The sequence below is a fragment of the Tasmannia lanceolata genome, unplaced genomic scaffold, assembly GCF_043159265.1.
Source record: "Tasmannia lanceolata isolate RefF3 unplaced genomic scaffold, GAP_Taslan_0.1 ptg000048l, whole genome shotgun sequence".
NCBI classification, from domain to species: domain Eukaryota; kingdom Viridiplantae; phylum Streptophyta; class Magnoliopsida; order Canellales; family Winteraceae; genus Tasmannia; species Tasmannia lanceolata.
The window spans coordinates 1,001,558-1,028,019 of record NW_027518725.1 but is presented as its reverse complement, the minus strand read 5'-3'; the positions used below and the strand labels follow the sequence as shown (position 1 = coordinate 1,028,019).

Here is a 26,462-nt window from a genome sequence, read left to right as displayed (position 1 = left end):
GATATATATTTGCCCTTTTCCCTTCCTTTGGCCACCTCCTTCTAGTGTAAAGGGGTAAGTCATAAATGCACTAGGAGGGGTTGGACGAGGGAAGAAAAGGGTGCAAATATATCCCTTCACTATCATCCGATGTCTTGAGTTCTTCTTAAAAATTGCATTGATTGGATGATTCATCGAGCAAAAGAACCATCAGCTAGGTGCTGAGGATCATCTAATCAGATTGTTTTCTGGGCCCTGCGGCTGTTGGTTGTGGCTTGTGTGCAGGGAAATGATCCTAATGTTTGCACAGCAGGAAACTGAGACAAATAGATGCTGGTTTTGAAGCTAAATATGATTATTTGCAAGGGTTTTCTAGGGTCCATCCCAGAAGGCATTTTGGGCTGTTGCATGAGAGAGTATAGCCACATTGGCTCACCTTTCAACTGATTTTGTCTTATTCATGAGGTGGCTGCTCTCTCATGAATCAGCCCCTGCGCGAAATGTCTTCTGCGATGGTCCATAGCAAATCCCTTCGAAACAAAATTAAATCAAATTTTAGTAGCATCCAAAGAGGGCATCAGTCTTTGGATCAGAAGGTTCACCAATTTTGGTGGCAATTGGAAGCTTGAAATTCTAATTTCTAAACAAAAAAAAGGTGAGGAAGAAATTTAAAGAACTCAATTCATGAGAAATTATATGATGAAGGGCCGTATGAACACGTACCTGTCATCCCATCCTTGATAAAGGACTCTATGATGTCACATCGGCCATCACAGTGCCGACCTGTAGTCCCCAAAAGGTTGTACGAGCCTCATACCATCACCCATGCTAGCAGTCACGTCACCTGCCCGTGATCCCTAGAACCTCTTCTTATAAAAGGGAAACCCCAACTCCGATTAAAAGGTAATGCCACAACATCATCCGGCTTAAGTCTCATGAGCTTTTGAACTTTTCCACCTAAGCTTGTATTTATTGCCTCGTCTGAGGGTTTCTCAAGAGCTCCAACTCCAGACATTCCTACTCTGTTTGGATGCCAGTAATTCGTTGGGAGATCTATATCCCAGCGGTCAAAGGGGAGATTAAAGGGGAGATCTAAAACAGATCAGTCAACGAGGAGATTAAGGGTGGAAGAAAGAAACATTATTTGGTTTGTCTTGCAAATATTGGGGGGGTTTGGGATAAGGGCAAAAAGAACTCCCCAAGATCTTCTCCACAAATTTCTTTGATTTGAAGAAATTTGCAGAGAAGATCTAGAACGCGCCACATCACCCGACCGTCGCCCGACAGTGTTAGTGGTCAAAGACCTTAAAAGGCAACCAAACAATCTCAAGAAGATGTTCTCCCCTCAATCTCCTTAAAAATAGCCAATCAATCATAGCAAACTGACTTCTTTGAGTGGTCGGCCATTTGAATCGACCACCCATTTGCCTCTGTTACACCGCGGGTCCATCCGACCTCAATATATCTTCTCATCAAAAGTAAATCAAGGGTAATTTAATTAGGGAAATAATTTCAGCGCAACCATATTTTTGATATTTTCACTAACCCATCTTGTCTTTTAGTATTTAAATAGCTGTCAAAGGCTATTATTACAGTTCCCAAAAAAAGCTCTCGCAAGCCGATTAAAAAAGAAAAGACAAACTGTGCAGTTATTAAAATCAAACACGGTTGTGCAGATATTATTTTCCTATAATTAAAGCTAAAATTGGTAAAGAAAAACTTGAAAATTAATTAATGTAGAAAATTTTGGGGGTTTCTTCTTCTTCCTTTGCAAGTTGAAAGAAAAAAGTCTTCAGTCAGAAAAAGGCAGCTCTCAGGGAATAATATCCTCCCCCTTCCTCTTCAACCTCTGTTTTTCTTAAAAAAAATTTTCCCCGAACCAGCCTCTAATGCTGACGTGGAATGAGCCGTAACAGAAGGTGGACGGCTCCGATTGCAAGAATGGCCGAGGAAATAAGCAAATCGACCGTTGATTCTTCTACAGCTTCGAAATCAGGGGGTTGGCCTTCAATCCTTCGATGGATTCCCACTTCAACGGATCGGATTATCGCTGCTGAGAAGCGCCTCCTCTCCCTCGTCAAGTAGTTTTCTTTTCCCCTAATTTTGGTCAGGGCAATGATATTTTCACCCCCCCTGCAGTACGCATACGCTCCCCTTATAACTCGAACAATAGTCAACTCTGACGGTTTTTGACGTCAAATCACGTTAAAAGGGGGGCGAATGCGTACTGCCGGGGGGTTATTTGTTCTTTCTTGCTCTGCGTAGATTATAATTCTCTAGTCTTACATAGATTTGCACATAAATTTTGTTAGCAATTTTTTGTTAATTCTTATTTTTTTCCATTTTTACTCTGATTATTTTATAATTTATCAAATTATTTTTCTCTAGTATGTCGATTGCGTAGTATTTGGACGGAATCTCGATTCTTTGAATTCACATAAGAAAACCTAGATCATATAACACTTTAGACCCTGTTTGGGCTGCAAGAATTTTTTGGGAAAAGAAAAACTTTTCCAAAATTTCATAATTTTCCATTGTTTAATTAAACATGAAAAAGTGGCTTGAACTACTAAAGTTCAAGCTTCATTCATAGGTACCTTTGATTAATAATGATATCACTACAATTTATCATTTGCCCTCCAAATTTATGCAAATAAAAAAAAAATTGTTAGGAAAAAATTTTCCTCAAGAAAAGTTTTTCCTGCAATCCAAACAGGGAATTGGGGTCCTTAAACTTCTCTAAAATGCTAGTCCCAAAATACTAAAATTTAGAGAATTTCCCAAATTGTTTCTGTGTGTTGACAGGGTCCTCAAATTTCTTGGATCTTGTAATGGACAACTCTGAATTTTCAATGTTCGGATTCATCATGTTGTCTTCTTCCTGCTGGAAAAGTTGCTTTGTTTCCTTTCTATGGTGGGACACTCATACAAAAAGCGTTTTTTTAGTTTTTTTTTTGAAAACTTAAGATATAAAAAGTTTGGCGGTTGCAAAAGTGTGGTGCTTTGAGAGAGAGAGAGAGAGAGAGAGAGAGAGAGAGAGAGAGAGAGAGAGAGAGAGAGATTTCTTCTTGGGTTCTTTTTTCTCGGGTTACTCTTGATTTTTCCCATATTACTTTCTTGTACAATATTGGGTCAGAGGACAAGGAAACGGTTGTGGTTTGATGCTTTGCGGGTTAGTCCGTTGTAATCCTTGTATTTTGTTTTTGTCATAGTGGAAGATCGTGTTCTCGCCCGTGGACATAGGCATCTTGGCCGTACCACACAAAATCTCAGTGTTTGTCTTGTGGTTTGTTTTTATTTTTACTTTTTTGTTTACTTGTGCATGATAGGATCAGTTTTTTGTGACGAATTTTGCCAACAAGTGGTATCATAGCTGTGGTTGGAGCGATCTTTGAGGTCAGGTGTAGTGATCGTGGGTGTCGTTTTTAGATCGCGGCTATAGTGATTGTCGAAGAGTAGAAAGATTACTTAAGAGATTCTTGTACAATGAGAAGTGCGGAGTGATCTGAGATGGCGGTAACGTCGAGTTCTACCTAGTTCAACATGAGGTTTGATGAAAATGGCAGTTTTACCGAATGAAGAACATCTTTGTTCAAAAGGGCTTGCTTGAGGCGTTAAAAGAAAGGATGGAAAGCTAGAGAAGATGACAGATTCTAATTGGGAAGACATTGAGTCGAAGGCAGTCATCACAATTTGGCTATTTATGGGAAATACCGTTATGTTTAACGCTATGGAAGAAGAAGAAGCTTCAAAATTATAGGAGAAGTTGGAAAAGCTTTACATGTCAAAAAGCTTGGCAAATCGATTGTATCCAAAGCCGTAGTTGTACGGGCTGATGTGCAGGAAGGCGGGAATCTTATGGAACACATGAATGTATTCACCGGGCTTATGATCAACGCCACATGGTTGATGAAAAGATAAAGGAAGAAGACAAGGCTCTATTACTTCTTACTTCACTTCCTGATTCGTACGACAATTGGGTGACTACTTATTATTCGGTAAGGATACTGTAATGATGAAACAAGCCACGTCGACGCTCTTATCAAATGAGACTAGTAGGAGGCCTAATCAAGATGTCGGTCAAAACATTTGTTGATTTGTTTGTGAGGAGAATAAAAAAAGAAGGCTGTCTGACAGGGGATTAAGAAAAGGCAGGTCAAGATCCAGGGTCAGCGGAAAAGGGCGTGCAATATTTATTGTTGCAAGGAATATGACCACATCAAGCGGCATTGTCCGAAGCGAGCTAACAAGTCGTACAATGGTGATACAAATACGATGGTGGCGGTAACCGATGTTTAAACACTCGTTGACTCGACTCGGAACTTGCCCGAGCTGACTCCCTTTTACCTTGGCCGCGTTCCGCATGGCACTGTATCCGCATTCCGTGTTTTGCCCTACAGAGTCAATAAAAACTCCTTTGACTCTCTCGAGTTGTGACCGCGTCAACCGCGTTCTTGGCCGCATCCGCGCCAAGTCGGCAAGGTTTTTTCTTGGCCTGGTTTCACGTCACATCCGCATTTTTAAACATTGGTGGTAACAGATGAGTAGAGCGAAGTGGCTGGAGACGTTCTCGCAGTCGTCACAGATAATTACAGTTCTCCTCATGAATGGATTCTAGATTTAGGGTGCTTTGTTCATATATGCTCCAAGAGGGAATATTTTAATACGTTCCAAGAGATAAGGGTGGGTCTAGTGTCCTTGGGTAACGAACCAACTTGTGATGTCATGGGAATTCAGACGGTGAAGATCAAGATGTTTGATTGAGTGGTTTGTACTTTGGGTGATGTGGCGTATGTCCTGAAGATGCAGAAGAATCTAGTGTCAGTTGGCCAGTTAGACTCCAAGGGTTGCAGGTATTCAGCTGCAGGCGGAGTCATGCAAATAACAAGCGGTTGTATGATTCTGATGAAAGAAGAGAAGTGTGGTGAATTATGTCATTTGCTCAGGAACAAGATGACCAGTGTTCCTAAAATCTTGATGGCTAGTTGGAAAACAAAGTTGCGTGCGCACGTGTAGGATCTCTTTCGCAGTTGGTGTAGAGACAAGTTTCCAGATTGCAGATGATGGTGAGGAGGTTACGGTATCTGCGATGGGGATGACGGATCAAGATCCCTCTCCATGGTTGACTAGGTGAGTCAACGAATTGACAGCTACACATGTGCATTGGCCTTATTGATTAAGTCATGGGGAGTCAGTACTAGGGTGATTAGATAGTGTGTATCCGGTACTTCAGAAGGCCAATGGTGGTTTGCGGCGACAACAGAATGGTGGCAACGTCAACGGAAAATCTTCAAGTGGCTCGGAAACAAGCCGACATGGAGATTGTTAGAAAAGTTGCTTGGTTTCCTCTCTATAGTTGGAAACTAATACAAGAAAGCCTTTTTAAGGTTTTTTTTTTGTTTTTGGAAAACCTAGGATATAAAAGGTGTGGCGGCTGCAAAAGAGTGGTGGAGAGAGAGAGAGAGAGAGAGAGAGAGAGAGAGAGAGAGAGAGAGAGGGGGAGAGATTTCTTCGTGGGTTTTTACTCAGGTTACTCTTGGGTTTTTCTCGGGGTTCTCTTGTGGAATTCTTGGGTGAGAGGACAAGGAAAGGGTTGTGGTTTGTGTGTTTGTCTTGTTGTAATCCTTGTTTTTTTTTTTTAATTTTGAAGATCCTGCTCTCGCTCATGGACTTAGGCATCTTAGCTGAACCACGTAAAAACTCGGTGTTCGTCTTGTGGTTTGTGTTTATTTTTAGTTTTCCATTCACTTGTGCACGATCGGATCGGTTTTGCCTGGCAGATTTTCTCATCCCGTGGTTTGTTTTTATTTTTACTTTTCCGTTTACTTGTGCACGATCGGATCGGTTTTGCCTAGCGGATTTTCTCAACACTTCCAAGGGATGCTAGTCCCAAAAAACTTAGAAATTCCCACAATTTCATTACAGATGTCACGGGATGTGTACGCCCTTCTTGTCGAAAGCTAGTCCCAGGATCACTAATCCATAGATATTTATATCCTCTTCTTCTCCTGCAGAAAAAAATGGCTGAAATTTTAGATTTTTTTGTGTTACAAGTCCCAAATTCCCAGAAATCAGCTGACTTTGTGCCTAGTTTTCAGTTTACGACGGATGTCTAATACCCCATGATATCCAATTTACATTTGAATTGTTTGCAAGTTTCCAGTTCCAATTACCTTTGACTTGTTTGCAAGTTTCCAGTCCCAATCCATCCCACTGTTATGTAGTCATTATTTATCAGAACCCATGTGCCAAAGTCCCATTTCATTTAGTTGTTTCCTTATAGCGTTTCATACCTTAGACGACGATTTCAGATTCTTGATTTTATTTTCCTTTTTATTTCGTTATTTACTTATTCATTTTATATTCTGTCCTCTTTGGTTAATTTGCTGACTGCCTTTCTTTCAGAACTCCCTATGTTCAGGAACAAGTAAACATAGGATCGGGACCACCTGGGTCAAGCGTCAGATGGTTTAGGTCTTCCAGCGACCAGCCTAGGTTTATCAATACGGTTACCTTTGATAGTCAGGGGAACTTGCCTACTCTTGTTATGGTTCATGGATATGGGGCTTCTCATGGATTTTTCTTTCGTAACTTTGATGCTCTTGCCAGCAAATTCAGGGTGGTTGCTATTGATCAACTCGGGTAAGTTCATTATCATGCTTTGCTTTTATCTTGCAGTTGAATTATTTACAAACACATCTCATTTGTGGTTTTATTTATTTATTTGTTTTGAATCTTTATTCTCATGTGTTTGGGTTGCATTTCTCTCTAATTAAATAATTTGGAGTGTCACTCCCCACATGATGCATAGGATTAAATGAATGTCTAGTGATTGAACTCTGAACTCTGAACTCAATTTATTTAATGCAAGCAATTAATTGATTAAAATTTTTCGCATCATTACCCTCATTAACCATTGACTGAGAATTTACAAATGCCTTTGTTTCACACTGATTTTTATTTTTTCAGAGATGAGATTTTTATGAGAGACACTTATCTCTACTGTGAAGCCTCTTGTGTGTATGGTTTTAAATTTCAATCAAAACCAACACGAAATGACCAAAATGTTTATTTTTCCATCCTTTTCAAAACACAAACCAAAACCAAAACGTAAATGTAATGGTGGTATATTATATCAGTAACAGAGTTATATTTATATGAATTGTATGTGAAATGTGGCATGTACTGAATTGTCAGACATGTACAACAATGCATGTTACTAAGTGTTGGACGTGGCTAAACCATTATGGATGCTGTCTTGCTTATGAAATGGTTTCTATCGTATTTTTGCTTATTCTAGTATTTCTTAACGTTACATCTTAAAATTCTATCATTGGCGTATGTTTCTATTCCACCAAAACCGAAACGTTTTCATTTTCGTCTCCTGATATCAAATGGATTACTACTCTAGTATAATAATTTTATATTGTTTGGTTACAGTATTTGTCAATATTGAGCTACTTTACCTCTCAGCAAACATGGCATCAAAATCAAAATTGTAAGTTGGCATATGATGGATTGAGCCCCTAGCACAACTGGTCAAGTCTTTGTTTTTTGACCTCGAGGTCTGAGGTTCAATCCAGCTTACCTACCAAAAAAAGTAGACTGGCTGGTCTTTTTATACTTAAAACATCTTTTCAAAATTTATCCAGACCTTAGTCTGTTTTGCTTTGTGTTGTCTACTATGTTCATCACTTTACTATAGAGAATTCATAGTTTTCATTGAGGATGTTGATGTGGTGCATTTACAACTGTTGTTATGTATTGCTTATGCAGAGTGAGAGTTCAAGCAATTTCACTCTTCTATGTTAGAATCTCAGTTCTTACTTGTCTAGAGTGAGCTGCTACGTCAAAGATATATAATATATCTGTTTATAGATCTAATATACCGTGAGCTAGAGTTCACAAACCACCTCTCCCATAGTTGTTTGACTCATCCAACCCGTTCATTTTATAGGACCTCACATAGATAGGATGTTCCTAAGAAACCACCTTCATACCATAACCCTAACCATTGGATCTATAGAAGCCCATTTTCCAACCATCCATTTTAAACCTCCACTTTTGAAGGGGTTAGATGATCCAATGGACCTAATTTTTGGTACACACCCTATCTATGATGGGGCCTTGCAAATGAATGGTTCGGATCACCACAAAAATATGGGACCCATGTGTTTGTGGCACTCTAGCTCACGAACCGCTTTCCCATATATATATAGGCTTTTCAACATTTGAGAAGGTGTTTCCATAAGAGATTGGCATCAACATGTGATAGCTGTTACATGTTAGTGAAAAATAAAATATACCTGTGATACTTGTTACAATAATGAGTCGGTTTCTTTACTCTTCGTTATGTACCCCAATTTTGATCTGCTGCCAATAAACATCTTGGCAGATTGTGACAATAACACATAGTTCAATCTGTCTAGTCTAACAGTCGTGATCTTGACTCTAGCGTGGTCCAACTTACTGTTTCCTTGGGTTTGATGAGGACTTGAATGGTTAAATAACTTTCTGATGAGGTACTTTACGACATTATCCAATCTTAGGTCTCCCAAGAAACATGTTTTTTAACTTAATTCCACGTTCAGATTTCCAAAAAAAAAAAAAAATACTGAAAATCCCCTTGTGCAGTTAAAAAATCTATCCATTTTTTCCATCAACATTAATACAGATCTGAATCCAATCAAATCACTCCCATTATCTTGATTACAAAAAAAAAAAAACAGATGAGATGATCTGTGTTCTATATTTTCAAAAACCTGAAAAGCTCCACATGCACTACTTGAAAACATCCAAAAAAATTGGGTGAAAATATTAGCAATGGCTTAAAGGTGATCTACATCAACCCATTTGAGCTCGATCTAGATCTGAGGGAACGAGAATCATATGGATGATGACATGAGTCGTACGTCCTAAAAGTGGGTGGGTCTATGTTTTGTCATATATAAGAATCCCCTTTCGTGCTTCAAATCTTGATTGAATGTCAAAAAAAAAAAAAAGATCCGACCTCATTCCTTGATCTACACCCGTTCTGATACCATGTAGAAAACCGTGCAAGGGAGAAAAAGTAGTGGAAGAAAGAAAGAAGTGAAAGAAGTGGAGTGGAAAAAATCCACTTAACTTTTTAGATGAAAATTACAGAAATATGCTTTCACTTAAGAGGGCTCCATAAACCTTAGAGAAATAATTAAATATATATATATATATATATATATATATATATATATAGAGAGAGAGAGAGAGAGAGAGAGAGAGAGAGAGGAAAGTGTTCCTCTTATCTAAGCTTTTTTAAGCTACAGCTCAAAAACACACATGGCCCCACATTTTTTGGGTGATCCAAAGCATTCATTTGGAAGGCCCTTCCATGGATAGCTTGTGTACCAAAAATCAGCCCTATAGGATCATCCTAACCCAATCAAAGGTGGAGTGGAAAATGGACAGACACTGTGTGTCCATGTTTCTGCCCATTTTTCCCTCAACAAATTGCAGGGTTAGGATGATCCTATAGGGCTGATTTTTTTATACACACCCGATCCATGGAAAGGCCTTCCAAATGAATGCTTTGGATCCCCAAAAAATGTGGGGCCACATGTGTTTTTGAGCTATAGCTTAGATAAGCTTATCTAAGCTATAGCTTAGGATTTAGGAACACTTTCCTCTCTCTCTCTCTCTCTCTATATATATATATATATATATATATATATATATATATATATAGCTTAGAAGTGTTCTCTCTCTCTCTCTCTCTCTCTCTCTCTCTCTTTATATATATAAGCTATAGCTTAGAAGTGTTCTTGCGCAGCTGCTTCAAAAACTCATTTGGCCCCACATTTTTGGGGTGTTCCAAAGCATTCATTTGGAAAGCCTTTCCATGGATAGGGTGTGTACCAAAAATGAGCCCTTTAGGATCATCCTAACCCGCCATTTATGGAGGGAAAAATGGTCAGAAACAGTGTCTGTCCATTTTCCCCTCCACCTTTGATTGGGTTAGGATGATCCTATAGGGCTGATTTTTGGTACACACCCTATCCATGGAAGGACCTTTCAAATGAATGCTTTGGATCACCCAAAAAATGTGGGCCACATGAGTTTTTGAAGCAGCTGCTCAGATAAGCTATCTAAGCAGCTGCGCAGGAACACTATTCTCATATATATATATATATATATATATATATATATATATATATATATATATATATAGAGAGAGAGAGAGAGAGAGAAAACATTTCCTACACACTTGTGTAGGTAAGTTACCTAGACACTAGCTTAAAATACAGTGGGGGCCCACATTGTTTGGGTGATCCCAACCATTCATTTGAATGGTCCTCACATAGATAGGGTGTCCACAAAAAATCAGATCCATAGGATCATCCCAACCATTCAAACTATGGAGGCAAAAAATGGACTAATTTGTGAATGTTTATACACGTCCATTTTACCTCCACAAATCGTAGGGTTGGGATGATCCTATGGATCTGATTTTTTGTGGACACCCTATCTCTGTGAGGACCATTCAAATGAATGGTTTGGATCACCCAAACAATGTGGGCCCCCACTGTATTTTAAGCTAGTGTGTAGGTAACTTATCTACACAAGTGTGTAGGAAATGTTTTCTCATATATATATATATATATATATATATAAACAATTACACCGCTACTCTCTCTAATATTTAGTACATTTAGTGGTAGTGTATCATGTTGGATATGGTACCTTGGGTCTATAACCTTGTATCATAGCTTATTATTTGTCAAACTTTACAATTGACCTCATGCTAGGAAGAGCGTTGTCTAAATGCCTTATGATTGACTACACACATGCAAAATTGCACTGCATTGCTAACTTTGCATGTGGAAGTACATGTACACTAAAAATGGAGTGATTTGGAGATTTAAGAAGGCACTAGTGATGCCGGAGAAAAAGTTTTTGGTGTCTTCTAGAGGAATTCATTCAAGATCAAGTATTTCAAATGACATTTGCGGGATTGACCAGTTTGTAATTCTTTGTACTCGCTGCTGGTCTAGATGTGCACTTAAATTCTCGTTTCACTCCAGCTTGTATCAGTCAATTTGCAGGCCGGCTGACCTGATTTTAATTATATTGAAGTTGTCGCTGCTTTGGATTTTGTAAGGTTACAATTCTATCTGTCAACTCATCCCCCTATTGCCCTTACTCTTTTGTCATCACGCCAAGGTGTCTAAGCTCTTTTGTATTTTCCGTATTTCCCATTTTTTAAAGTGTGAACATGGTGATAAACATAATTGACAAGAAAAATTTGAATGTCTTTTCTTAATAAGGAACACCCTTCTTACAGTTTACTTTTTTACAGCTGGGGCGGGTCAAGCAGGCCTGATTTTACTTGTAAAAGCACTGAAGGTTAGTTGTCATGAAGCACTCGTGTAGACTGGTAACCTTGCTGCTTCGTGTTTAGTTACCAGAGATTTTGTTGTTGGAAGAAAATTGTTGAATTGATTAAAGGATCAATTCATATTATGCATTATAGGATTTTACATACTTCTCCCCTCTTTGTTTTGTTCGTATTTTTTTCGCCCTTGTGAATAATCTTGGGGGAACGATACTTGGTTTCTGTTGCACAAATAGATAGTTTATAATTTGGTGATACAGATTAATTTTACGAGTTTACTTATGGAACAAACTGACTCTTGTTGAATTTTTAACTGCGACATAACTGTTGTATTGTTCTTCAGTTAAAACTTGCATTGAAATTTAGAATAAGGTGAAATAGTAACCTACATAATTAAGAACCAGAGCCTCATGTAAAACCTGATTAAAGTTGATGAAGCCAAGGGACAAAGCTCAAAATTCTATATTCTCACAAAAGAAAATGTATAAAGAAAATGTATAATTGGAATAGCAGAACACGCAAAACGAAGTATATTTTCTCTTCTACCGACCGTAATGTCTAACTCTTAATTGTAGCCTTGGATCTTAGACCTTACCTATCTACTAAAAGTGACTAGAAGACACCATTCTAAAGTTATTACAATTCTCAAACGAAGATTGGAAACAAGAAAATCCAACATCATGTTCACAAATAAGAGGGAAATTGCCCTCATCAGAACCCATCCAACTTATTCTGGAACTTATTAAAAGAAATACCTTTAAGATAATAAGTATAACTTGAATTCAATGTGGAAAGCGCGCGCGCACACACACACACGTCTTAACTGATTCCTCTTTTGTGTTACTGTTCATAAAAGAGGAAGTCAATACGTAGGAACATCATCGAAAACACAACTTGAAAACCCTAAGTTAGGATTTCATGAGGTCTTAAATAAACTTTTAAAACATGAACTAAGATGTAGATGCAAGAAAGCAAAGAGGCAAATAGAATAGGATCAGATCAATGCTCTGATGCCACGCGTCTAATTTAAAGAGACGGAGAAGAGAAGAAAAAAGAAACCAATGGGAGGAAAAGGAAGAGAAGAGAGGTTGTTATGGCTCAGTTGAAACCCTACGGTCCTCATACCTCTTATCTACCGACCCTAAAATCTAACTCTTAATTGTAGCCTTGGATCTCAGACCTTACCTATCTACCAAAAGTGACTAGAAGACACCATTCTAAAGTTCTGAAACAAAATTGGGACGGAAAAGTCCCAATCAATGTAATTAGGACCGAAGAGTCGGTTTTCATCCAGTATATTGGATTAAGGATTGAAACTTGTCATGTTGGATCTACAACACATAAGATAAAAGTATAAGTACTCAATCAATCCATCACAAATCATGATATATCTGTTGGATCAGGACTTTCGATCTGCGATGATTTTGTTCATTTATCATCAAATTTTATAGAACCCTCAATCCCTAAAATTAGGAGATATATTGCTATCTCTGATACCAATGGAAGTTTGTAATAAAAATCAAATTTTATTCTGCATAAATCATGGGTTAAACGATATAAGATGGTTTCCCAGATCTTAAGACATGGTTTCCATATTCAAGAATCTAAAATTAGACAGAAAAAGGAATACTTGTGAGTAGTTCAAGTGCACTGCTTCCTCTTGATTCATACTTGTCTTTGTGTCGTCCAAGTGAACTCCATGAAAATGCATGAGATGATGACCCTCTTTATATGGAGTTGGATCATTTAGGCCCTGTTTGGTTGCTCAAAGGTGGCTGGGAGAGCAGTGGAAGAAGTCAAAGGGGAGTAGACAAGCATGGAAGATGTTTAGAAGAATAGTGGAAGAGCGGTAAGTAGTGTTTGGTTGCGCGGCAACCCTAAAAAAGAGTAGTGGAAAATGTAGGGGTGTCATTACCAAAATAGAGAGGGGAAGAGAGAGAATGATAATAATTATATAAGACAGGACCTTTTCTACACTTCTTCCACAAAAAATCCACCAAAATGGTGAAATTTGGTTGGAAGATTAGAGGAGGGAACATTTCCGCCACATGGGTGCCACGTAGGAAAAAAGGCAATCATGATGTCCCCATCATGTCTGGTAGTCAAATGGAGTTTCAACTCAAATTTGGCAACCGAACAGCGTCCGACGTTCCATATTCCACGAATTTCCCAGCCGTCTTCCATGGTTTTGGACTTTTGGCAACCAAACATGGCCGACAAATATCGTGTGGGATCTCTAATGTTTTCAGGGCTCTAGTAGTATGATGTCAGTTGAACTCTTCCAATTGAACTAGGAATCTTATTCCCATAAAAATTTCTTCTCTTTTATATTATTTAATAATGGACTCCTGCCTATGGCAATTAATGTCCATCAACACAATGCCATAGGACCTCTAAAGCCTTAAAAATTACAACGATGCTGTTTCCTATAGAATTACAAGTATATCCCTCCGCCATACAATAATCCCATGTGAGTCCACTAGGATTGGAACATGTATATGTACACTCACTGCCATATCCCGGGCCCATGAATTTCAATCACGTTTCGATAATTAATTGGACTTCCAAAAGATTTTATGAATCCTTTTGTAAATATCGTTTTTAATATATATATATATATATATATATATATATATATATATATAGTATTCTTTTGATGAAACATTTAATACAAATCCTTTTATCAATTCCCACAGGATCCGGATTCCTTCAGTTCAACACCTATGGAGACCGTCTTAATCATTCTCTCCTATTGGAGTGATGTATTCTCTCTGCACTATTCATATAAACCAACACAGCCGTATATAGCTCTTTTTTAGGCATCACCGTTTGTTGTACTCAAAGTTATGTAATCATCACATGGAATGATATAGACTGGGACTAGTTACAAGATTCGCCATCCGCCCTCCGACCCACGATTTGGGGTCGTACGATCCCAAACGTGGTTCGCTAGCGACCCAGATCGCCAAAAATGACAACCCGCGGGAGAGAAAGAGAAAGAGAAAGATGCATATAGACTAAGGAAGAGATGGTGAGAGAGCTACAAATTTTATATATTTTGGGTTGGATTGTAACTAGAGCTTGCTTTTTGAAAAAAAAATATGTAGGGTATACTTGAGGTTTTTTTATATTTTGTTTATTAAATGGATGTTGTATGGACTATGGAAGGATATTCACATATTCCAACGAGAGCTTTCTTTTTGAAAAAATATGTACGACGTAAATGAGGTTTTTATATTTTGTGTATTAAATGTATGTAGTGTGTACTATGGAATGATATTCTTGTAAAAATATATGAAATTATATATGGGGAAACGTTTTCTGCGCGATACCTCAGATAAGTTATCTGAGCAAGAGCTCAAAAAATCATGTGGGCCCACATTGTTTGGATGATCCAAAGCATTCATTTGAGAGGCCTTTACATAGATAGGTGTGCCCAAAAAATCAGCTCCATAGGATCATCCTAACCCTTCGATTTTTGGAGGTTAAAAATGGACAGATTTGTGGAGGTTTATACCCATCCACTTTAACCTCCACAAATCGAAGGCTTAGGATAATCCTATGGAGCAGATTTTTTGTGCACACTCTATCTATCTTTGGACTATCCAAATGAATGCTTTGGATCATCCAAACAATGTGGGCCCACATGATTTTTTGAGCTCCTGCTCAGATAACTTATCTGAGGCCTCGCTCAAAAAACATTTCCCCATTATATATATATATGTGTGTGTGTGTAGAGAGAGAGAGAGAGTCCGAATTAGCGCTCCAAACTGACCGCAACCCCGAATAGCGAACCAACATAGCATACCCTTATCGTACTGTGTACCGGACTACCATCGTACCCGTTCCCGTACCACGTATCGAAACGAACCGCGTTCCAGGTAACATCACTGGTCTAAGGAGCTACTTCATCCGACGAACAGAACTGCCCAGCTACACAAGGATTTCATCCATTTGGTGTTCTAGATATCAATGCTCTTGTTTACCGTATAAACTGACTTTATACACATGTCTTCTGAGGGTACCCATCCTAGTGACTGAGATAAGTTACTCTCAGTCCTTAGAGCAACAAAACGTGTGTCGATGGTACTAGAATGAGATACCCACTCATCATTCTCATCTGTGAACAATTTTAGGCCTACAAGGAACTAGAATACCATATCTCCTACGTTGGATTTATAATTACTAGGCATGAGTTCCTACCTAAGAAACCTTATGTCAACATCTAATGTGACATTAAATTGAATAAACCGATAATAATTGTGATAGTGAGCTCAATAAAACCATAAATCAACAATTCATATTTCTCATATAAGAATGTTTATAAAAAAATGGCTTCTAAGGGTAACAAGCTAACAGTTTCTTCTTGGCTTGGATCTTCTATGTTCTCCTATTCTTGGCTTGGATCAACAATTCATATATCTCATCATGTATCTTTTCATTTTCAAAGCCACTAATTTCATTACTTAGACGAAAAAAAAAAACTTCATCTCTTATTCTTGGTGCTCTGCCATAGTCAAAGAAATTTTCCATTGCACTGAATCAGTCAAGTAATTCCTCTATGCTGTTGGATGTTGAAATTTGGGATCTCCACTTTGATCCAGAAATCATGTCCATGATCCTGCAGCTCAAAATTGTTGAAAATCCATGCTTCTGTAGTGCAATATCGGACTTCAAAATTTCAGGTGAAAGTTCCTACTTCTATCGCCTCATCATGCAGTGCACAATTATATTAGGGGTTTTCAGGCTTTTCACGATCCCACCATACATCACCAGGATCTAGAAAGTCCTGCATGCATCAATGTCGTGGAATTTGCACAAGTTGTTATACACCTGCATCTCCTCATCTCTCTTGGCATTATGATCTACAATGACCCTTGCAACTGGTGCACCATGTTAACATCCAGGGATGAAATTTGAAAGTTGTGGATATCACAAGCATTGGTTGTGATTACAGGCAGAAAATCTGCTTCAGGATTCTTATGTGTATTTCTAGCTTCTGTTTTTTTTTTTTTTTTTGATGATCTACCTTTATTTATTTGTTACCTAGAGGCCACAATGTTTCAGACCTCACTTTTGTATGTCTACTACACAGTAAAACTTGCGTGAATAATAGTAATGAGTTCCATTGTGAAGTAATTTAAAACATTTAAGGATATTCTGTATTTCTTGATTTTGTTTGAGAGAGGATTTAGTTGCTGTGTTTAGTATAAAATTATAAATGACTTGTGGATTCTATGTATTCATCTTTTCGTGATTGTCTTGTGCTGCAGAAACTGAAGCATGGTTCATCGACTCTTTTGAAGAATGGCGTAAAGCCAAAAATCTCAGTAATTTTATTTTACTTGGACATTCTTTTGGGGGATATGTTGCATCAAAGTATGCCCTCAAGGTGATTTCTTTTATCCAAGTGATTTAGAACCTCTTCTTATCATTTTTTTATGGGTAAATTTCAAAAATAAAAATAAAAATCATCGATCTTACTATTGCTGAGGATATTCTGTCTCCAGCATCCTGAACACGTTCAGCACTTGATTTTGGTGGGCCCCGCTGGAGTTTCATCAGAATCAGATGTTAATAATGAGTGGGTAGCAAAATTTAGATCAACCTGGCAAGGATCTATCTTTGGCCGTCTTTGGGAGTCTAACTTTACTCCGCAGAAGATTATCCGGTAATTTACATATTTTGCTTCCTACTCTTATATTTATAATGCTTGACTATATTATAATGTAGGCTATGTAGTTAGCTGTAATTCTATTATTACTCGATGTTAGCTTAGTCTTATTAGATTAATTAATCATCTCCTTCCACTCCTTTTCTCCTTAGCTTCATGGAAACTTACAATAATGTGTAAATCCTTCATTATATTGTTGAAAATATGTCTCAGGGTCAGATTATGATTCTAATCCTTCCTTCCAAAAAGCTTTCTCTTCTTTGTTATCTTAGTTAGATAACAACCCTATGCCAGATTGATCCTGACTGTGATTGAATCACTTGGAACAGAGCTAGATCTTTCAATTTTCAATGAAGACGGAGCAAGGGCATAAGTTTAAAATTTATTTTGGTTCTAGATCTGTCCCACATATCAGGTTGTACAGATGGCATCAGCACTTACGATGCTGATTAAAGAGGCCAAGACCCATATAGTATTGTTGATCTCAATTGTTAGATGATTGTGGTCATTCTTGTGGATCTTTTTGTTGAGATCTAACTCTATATTCAAGCTCTAAATACCATGAAAATAAAAACAGCTGTCCTTTTTTTTTTTGGTATTTTGGTCGAAACTTCAATATGTAAGCCTGATCAAATTGAAGATGTCAGCCTTTGGAAGAGCATCATATAAGATCATTGTTTGCAATTCACTCTTTTTTATTCTGATTTAGGGATTTCATTAAAACTCCAAGAGAGTTATACCGTGTCCTTTTTGTTGTTTTTTTTATTTTTGAAATGGTTCATTGTTTTTTGACCTACTTTTCAGGAACTTTCAGTGGAGAACACTGAGACTCTTTTTTAAGTAGACCTGCATGTAGATCTGCATAAAATAATGGCCCTGCTGATCAATAATAGTTTTGGATTGTTATCGAGTGAAGTTAACTTGAGAGACAAGAATGACGACTATATTGTTTGGATTGAATTTTCTGGGGCTAGGTCCGTGACTTGAATTTTCTAGCGTGCCCAGTCGGACCTCCCTCTCTCTATCAACCACCTTTGGTTGTGAAATATATAAATTCTCAAAGCATTGTTCTACCTTGATTCCTACTGGTTTGAAGAAAAGTAATGATACTCAGTTTGGAATTGTCCAATTTGCTGTGGGGGATTCTATGCATGTGACCTCCTTACCTAGATATTACTTGAAAAAAGAAAACCAAGAATAGAAAGCCCTTGTCCTATACTTATAGAAAGTGTGCTAAACCAACTTGACACACATTTTAGTATTTTACTGATGTCAAAACTATGAAATGTGTTTGTGTGTGTGTGTGTTTGTGTGTGACAGATGTATATAATATCTAGTAGGCCATATGTATTTTTATATAAAATAAGCACTTTACTTCTTAATGAGTCACCAATGACTCCATTGAGTTGACTCATGGTGCACTCAATGGCATACCATGTTGCAAACAGTACACACGGATATGTTCGTAGTTCGTGATAATTAGCCAAAGCTAGTGAATTATGAACTGCCATGAAAAGTAGTCTGATTTCCAATTTCGACACTCGACATTCGACTTTCTTATTTTCAACTCCTATATTTTTTACTTTCCACTCTTTGTCTTAACTTCCAAACTCCTGTCTATATTAGGATTTATGGAAGCTTTTAATGGTTTTCATTAGAAAAAAAAAACTAATGGAGTTAGAGCTGACAAAACACTTGAATCGAAGAGCTACCCCTAACGAACTAGGTGTGTATGAAAGTTGCTAACGGGAACCTGAACCCAAACCAAGTGAATTTATGAACTAGGTAGCATAGGACTTGACTCACTTTTTAGTCGATTGGGTTCTCAAGTTTTTGAACTAGGCTTCTATTGGAGATGTGACTCGGTTTGACAATAGATCTAGAACCTTTCTAGAAATAGTTTTCCCTTCTACCTTGGGCATTTTAGTGCATAAACCGGCCGAGGAACATTTGACACGATCTTTGGAGTATTCCCTTGGCGGATTTCACCTCCTTCGCCATGTCAAATATAGGAGGTGGCCATGAATGGTTTCAGGAGGAAAATAATGGATTTTTTTGGATAAGATCATTATAAGATGAAAAGAAAGGGAATATTTTGAAGCGAGGCTACCGGAAAAGCTCAGAAAAAATTTCAAACTAAAAGAGAAAAGGGAAAATCTAGATGAATCTATCATCGAAGGAATCATAAACAGAACTAGATCTGAAATAATGAAATTAACTGATCAGAAAAAAAAAATCTCCCAGAGAACTTGTGATATACAATAAAATTGATGAAAGCGCATGAAATCACCCCCCCCGCCCCCCTTTTTTTTTTTTTTTTAAATGACACATGAAAACCCGTATTCTCGATTGGTTTCTTTTTGTCATTATGAACGGAAAAAAATATGATCAAGAATCGATAGCTTGGCTAGAATATGAATGGGAATGTGATCTCACACTTCCATACCCTCACCAGCGCCCAAGTAGAACCGTTACGCTCAGACCATTTAGAAATTGTTTGTTGAAACATTTTTTTTATTGGATAATGAAATTCATCTGCTCGCATTTTCTAAGAAATCAAATCAAATCACAATTGCATTATAATTCTTATGGAAGTTTTGATACCTATGTCATGCAGGGGCTTAGGACCTTGGGGTCCAGATTTGGTTCGAAAGTATACAAGTGCTAGATTTGGCATGTATTCCACTGGTGGCGAGTTGAAGGAAGAGGAGTCCAAATTGCTAACAGGTATTTTTTTAATGGTATTCGTAGGTAAAGCATCTGATTTAATAGTTTTCTAACTCTTTTTGTGTTAATGGAAGACTATGTATACCATACTTTGGCTGCCAAAGCTAGTGGAGAATTATGCTTGAAATATATTTTTTCTTTTGGAGCATTTGCGAAGTTGCCCCTTCTGCATAGGTTGGTATTCTCTAATTTCTCTCAAATTATTCCACTGATCGATGAAAGTAATTCATTATTTTTTTTTTAATGAAGTACTTCATTATTAATAACAAAATTATTATCTACTCAATGGAAGTACTTTCTTTACTAATGATAATGTTTCCCATGTCTATGGTTGCTTGTTTAGTGAAGTGAGACTGTGTAATTGATTTTTAAAAATGCATTCAATTTACCATAGGAGAAATATAGTTTTTTGAAAAGAAAGTGAAAGAAATAAGCAATAGGGTTTCCAATTGGAAAGGGAGACGGAATAGACGAAGCTATTGTTTCAAGATGTAGGAGAAATACCTCTGCTAGATTGAATATAGATTTGCTTTAAATATAAAATCAACATGAATCTTTAATGGACTGAGGGTAATAGAGAAAGAAGAAGAGAGAGTGCTAGAGGAGAACCTACCAATTCATGGATTTTGAATGTATTGAGACAAGTGAAAATCCTATTATATGTACTTACAAATGACAGCATATCACTAATTACTGAATTGCCACTGATGACATATACACGGCTTTACCATGTATATCTATGTGTTATCTCTAAGAAGTCATTTCAATTACCGCCCCTACTGTGGTATAATTTAAGGCTTGTGGAAACGTTAACTAAAATCTTTGATGCTTATACTTGAAAAAACTTGTGCCAGTTGGAATCCTTCTATGCTAAGCTTAAGACAAGGACCTAATACTTGTTTTCTTAAGCAATTCAGATTTGCATTTCTTTGTGCACTTGTTTTAGCATTTCATTGAAGTGGCTATTTTAGTAGAAATCTTATTGTGAAGAAACAAGCATACCAATTTATTTTGATAAAGGTCAACATGTTTTTGGTGCATAGACTCCATGGGAATTTTTTTCATTGCAATGTTATTTCTTCATTTTCTATACAAACTGGATGTAATGGCATGGGAAGGGATGCAATCTAGTTTAGATGAACACAATTTGTGTTGTCATTCAGCTGTTTTTTATGAGTTTGAGTTACTTTGCTTAGCACAAACTTGTATTTGGACTGTGAGCATACTTGGCATGATAATATAATAAAAATAGATACTTCAAATACATCAGATTTGACGTGTATAGTTTTTGTGGCATATGAAACTATGAAGAAGTGTGGTGTGTTAGAAAACTTTAGTAATTGCAGAAACTAGGCACGTTAATTCAAAAGAGAGGGATCATAGTGATTTCAGTCTGTTTGGTTTTCCATAATTTTTGTTAAATTAGGGATTTTTTAACCAATATATGATAAGAGGGATCAAAATTCAAAACCATTATGCTCTTACAGCTGTAAAAACAAGAAATTGGAGGTTTCATGGGTTTTCCTTAGAGGAGTAATTTGGGGAACTCTCTTCTATTTTGAGCTGGAATTTAGAATTAGGAGATAAGGTCTATGATTATATTATCGGTTAGATTAAGATTAGGGATACAACTCGAGCCGATTTTTGGGAATTCACGTTGAGCTTTTACCATAAAATCAAGTCGGGTTCGGGTTGATTCCAATTCATTATTTAGCAAAAGCTCAACCCAACCCGGCCCAAGTTGCATCCCTAGTTAAGATTGAAGTTGATTATTAAGTTTATGTTGTGTGCTTTTCCTCTAGCGTCAATGAAACCAATCTAGAAAAGATCTATACAAGATCATCTACAATAGTGTAGAAAAGTACTCTCAAAGACTGAATAGGGATTTGATATTTTTGTTCCCCGTATAATTGCAATGGTTGTAAGTTACAGGCTTATGTATCATCTGGAATTCGTTGTTTCAGGGCATCAGAATGGAAAGTGCCTACCACATTTATATATGGGTATCAAGATTGGATGAACTTCCAAGATGCTCAAGCTGCTCGCAGGCATATGAAGGTCCCATGTGAAATCATAAGAGTTCCTCAGGTTGCTATCTCATCAAAATTCTCCTAATAATTGAGAAATTATTGCAAAAAGTCCCGATTTTATTATCCCCCATTTTTAAACTTTCTAAAATGCCGAATAAGTCAAATATTCTCGCATTTTTCAACTTAAATGATATTTTACCTAAACAAACTCAAAATTTTCTGAATTAAACTCACATGATGGATAATTCTTTAACTTCTCTTATACTATTTATTGATATCATCTGAAATTCAAATTAATGCAGACATTGTAGTGAAAACTAAACTCGCAGCCTAGCCTAAAAAATGCATGCCCCTAGCTGTCATTCCATGCTTTTTGTTGTGTTTTATTTTAAAATTTGAATGTGTGTGTGCGCGTGCAATTTTTAGTGAAAACTAAACTCCTAGGCTAGTCTAAAAGCGCCCTTAGCTGTCATTCCATGCTTTTTGTTGTGTTTGTTTTATTTCGATGTAAAATGGGTCTATCAAATTTTATGCTCATTTTTCCACTTAAAAATAGGCGACCTTTATCGGAAAATTTCCCGGAGTGTGTGTTTTTTATTTCGATGTAAAATGGGTCTATCAAATTTTATGCTCATTTTTCCACTTAAAAATGGGGGACCTTTATCAGAAAATTTCCTGGAGTCTTCCCAAGCATCTCATGAATTTTTTGAAAATTTACCTCGCTGAATTATTCACGAAAAATCATGTGTAGGGTACTGAGAAAGTTGTATGCTTCTTGTGTTTGCAGGCTGGACACTTTGTATTCATAGATAATCCATCGGCATTTCACTCGGCTGTCTTCTATGCTTGCCGCAGATTCCTCTCGCCGCATCTCAGGTTCCAATCTCTCCCTTCTGGCTTAACAACTGCTTAAAGTATGATTATATTTAATTTCATTCTGTTCCCTGTGGTAATGGGAAACCATTTGTTGGTGTCTAGGTGTATATTAGTGTACTCTATAACACCAGAATGTGCAAATTGTTGTTTTCTTTATTGGCAAATGTGTACAAATTATCATTGCATAAGATTGGTTTTAGTAGAGATTTCATGGTGAGAAATTTGACTTTGGCACAACAGCTGGATCTGAACCATGTCCATTGGATCTATATCCTAAGATCCGAAATTTTTTAAGATCGTGATCTAGACATAGCCAGATAGCGGCCTAGATCCAAAAGAGGATGTCATTGCACAAAAATAGCCTTCATATTTTCATTCATTTCTATCTATTCACGAGGGATATTTTTGTAGCATGTAAAAACCCTACTCAAAACATTAGGGTCCGTTCCAATTGCAGGAAAACTATCTTACAATTTCTCGAGTTAAACTTTTACATGAAAAGTTTTTTCACCATAAAGTGTTTATTTTCTTTTGATCGATTCTCTCAGCTCAACTCAACAAAGCCTTTGTCCCAAACTAGTTGGGGTCGACTGAATGAATCCTTTAGAAAAAATTCATGAAGAAGGTGAAAGGAATCTACCCGGCTCTAATCCTGGCTCTAGTTGGGTTCTTGTTCGTGGATCATTTTCTTCCATTCTATCCTATCTAAGGACACGTACTTTTGATCGATTGTGTGCAATAAAACGATATGTAGATAAAAAACAGTGATCCAATGACCACTAGTTTTACAGTGTAAAGCTCTCAAAATTCTCTCAGCCGTCTATGTTTTTATGGCGATTAAATCGGTGGGCTAGGATCATCTTCTCTAGATGATTTTTGGCGGTGGCCTAACCACAATGGGGACCACTTAATGAAGGGTCTGGAGTAAATAATGCTGTTACATAGAACAGAAATGTGAAGCTGGATTCATGAGAATAAGACAAATATATCTTGGAAGTGGCATTAAATGGGAAAAGGTGTTGGATATCTAAATCTAGCAGTGTTGGATTCATGTAAAAAAGACATACTTCATGAGTAAAAAATAAACACTTTACAAAAGTACCAAATGAAGGAATCTGTCTCTTGATCAAAAGAGCAAAAATCAATTAAAAATTCATGTGAGTTTTCATGCAATATTTCATTAATACTTCCACATATGTATGTAACAGTCTTGTCATAGTTTAACTGTGCAAGATTTGAGACAAATGTAAAATGGTATGCAGGGCAATTTTATGGAAAGCCATTTCGCTTCCCTCTTTTGAAGGATAGAACAGCCACATCAGATGAAGATGAATTAAAAGAAAGAGACAAGATCTCATATTTTGCAAGAGAGAACAGCCACATAGGCTCATTTTTTAGCAGATTTTTTTCTTATTCATTTGATTCACCTTCATATGATGTGGCTGTTCTATCCTTCAAAAGTGGGCCGCGAAATGGCTTTCTGTGAAATTGCGTAGCAAATCCCATTTAAAATATGAGATTTTATATGGTGAGTGCATGTGTAGTCCAGTAATTTTTTCAGAAAGTACAGTGGGACCCACTTCAAAGGATGATCTAAAGGCATTCATTTGTTAGGCCACAAGGTAAATAGGTTGTACCCTATAGATCATCTCCATAGCATGATCCTAACCCTCATATCTATAAGGGCCCGTTTGGATGCCGAGAAGATTTTGATTTGGATTTCTCACATTTGCAGCCCTTTTTGCACTGTAATTTGGATCGGATCAAATTCTTGGATTTCTAATTCAGCAGCTGACAGTGAAAAAAATCAGATTTCTAAATTTACTGTGGAAATAAGAAATTGGAAATCCACAGATCTGGCAGTTTCCTTCACCCTCTTTGCTAATCAACCTCTCCCCTCCACTAGGAACTACCCCCTTCCCCCTCTCTCTCTCTCTCTCTCTATCTCTCTCTCTCTCTCTCTCTACATGAGCTGCTGGATCTATTCAATTTCTATTCAAAACTCAATTCCAAATCCAAATACAAAATGGGAGGTATCCAAACAGGCGTAAAGGTTTCTATAATTTACAGGGTAAAGCCTATTTTCGTTGTGGCCGATCAAATGAACGGTTTGGATCATCCTAAGAAGTCGACCTGCTGAAAAATGCTGTACTTACACGCGTATACATTATACAAAATCTCACATAGATACTTTAGATAAACAAAGTAATTTACGTTAATGAGATATTTATTATAACTAAATTGAATTTTATATTTACTAGGTTTTAATGACCTCGGCGCATTTTATCTACAACCGTAATTGAAATTTCTCATTATTTATATAATAAATAAATATAAATATACATAATGTATAATATAAAATCAGAGCATAAGCACCTTCACATTTTCAACCTTTTTTTTTTTTTTTTTTTTTTATGGGTTCACATTTTTCAACCTTTGCACGTGGAAAGCCATACATTTTCAACTTTTGTCTCCATTCACGAGGTGGCTGGTCTGACATGCGACAGACCAACAGCGAAATGCCTTTTGCGATGGATGCTAGCAATTCCCAATATATGATATATAAAAGGAAATGTTATATTCGCCCCTTTTCTTCCCCGGCCATCCCCTTGTAGTGTAAAAAGAGTAATTATAATTCATAAAAACAGTGCGTGTGTGTAAGCAGCCACCCCTACGTAGTTTTCTCATCGTCTATAGCTTTTAGGAAAGTGAAACATCGCTGCAAAACCTATTGAAGGTTGCAAATTAAAAGAAAGAGTGCCAGTATCCAATGAGTGGGTGCAAACATCATCTCCCTTGAGGCTATTTTCTCCCCGGCCCACTGACAAGAAAAGTGAGACTTAACCCATAAGGCACGTTTCCAATAATATACTTATTACCGGCTAAGCATTCACTACCTTTTTCTCTCTCCTTCTAGGATAAAATCACCCCCTCTATTATACCGCCGTACAACACTACATCAAGCAAGGTAGGCCCCACCATAGGATGATCCAAACAATCCATTCGATGGCCCACAATGTAAATAGGTTGCACCCTAAAATAACATTTCCAAACGATGATCCTAGCCCTCCGATCTAAAGAGAACCGGCAAGTTATGGAAACCTCTATAGATTGGAGGGTTGCGATCATCCCATGGAAATGATTTTTGCGGCACAATCTATTTACATTGTGGCCCAACAGAGAATGAACAGATGTTGAAGAAAACAGAAAGGGCAGTGATATTCCCCCATCCGCCACTCTACAGCCAGTCTCCCAGCAACGTTTGGTGGGCCCAACAATTAATTTGTTTAAATCTTTGAGTAAGGTAGGCCCCACCCATGTTTTTCAAAATGAACCATACCGCCAACACCATAGGATGATCCAAACCATCCAAATAGGTTTTATCCTAAAAAATCATTTCAACAGGATCATCGCAACCCTCTGATCTAAAGAAAAACTGCATATTATGGAAACCCTATAGATCGGAGGGTTGCGATCATCCTATGGAAATGATGTTGGGGCACAACCTATTTACGTTGCGGCCCATCAAATGGACGGCTTGGATCATCCTATTGTGTGGACCGTACACTTCATTATGAAAAATATAAGTGGGGCCTACAATTGGGCCTTAATGTTACTGTATGACTTGAACCATAGGATGATCCAAACCATCCATTTGATAGGCCACAATGTAAATAGGTTGTGCCCCACATTTCCATGGGATGATCACAACCGTCCAATCTATAAAGGTTTCTATAACTTGCAGTTTCTCTTTAGATCGGAGGGCTAGGATCATTCTTTGGAAATGATATTTTGGGGTGCAACCTAT

At 37.3% G+C, this 26,462-nt stretch overlaps 1 protein-coding gene across 1 annotated transcript; it reads left to right on the top strand.

Moving 5' to 3' along the window:
- The first annotated feature begins 1,703 nt into the window (after nt 1-1,703).
- Nucleotides 1,704-22,858, top strand: LOC143864369 (putative 1-acylglycerol-3-phosphate O-acyltransferase). Its single transcript, XM_077375297.1, has 9 exons — nt 1,704-2,060; nt 6,385-6,621; nt 11,312-11,358; nt 16,621-16,739; nt 16,858-17,018; nt 19,639-19,748; nt 19,823-19,922; nt 21,713-21,836; nt 22,566-22,858. The coding sequence occupies exons 1-9, from the start codon at nt 1,882-1,884 to the stop codon at nt 22,689-22,691; spliced, it is 1,203 nt and encodes a 400-aa protein (XP_077231412.1). The 5' UTR covers nt 1,704-1,881; the 3' UTR covers nt 22,692-22,858.
- The last annotated feature ends 3,604 nt before the right edge of the window (nt 22,859-26,462 follow it).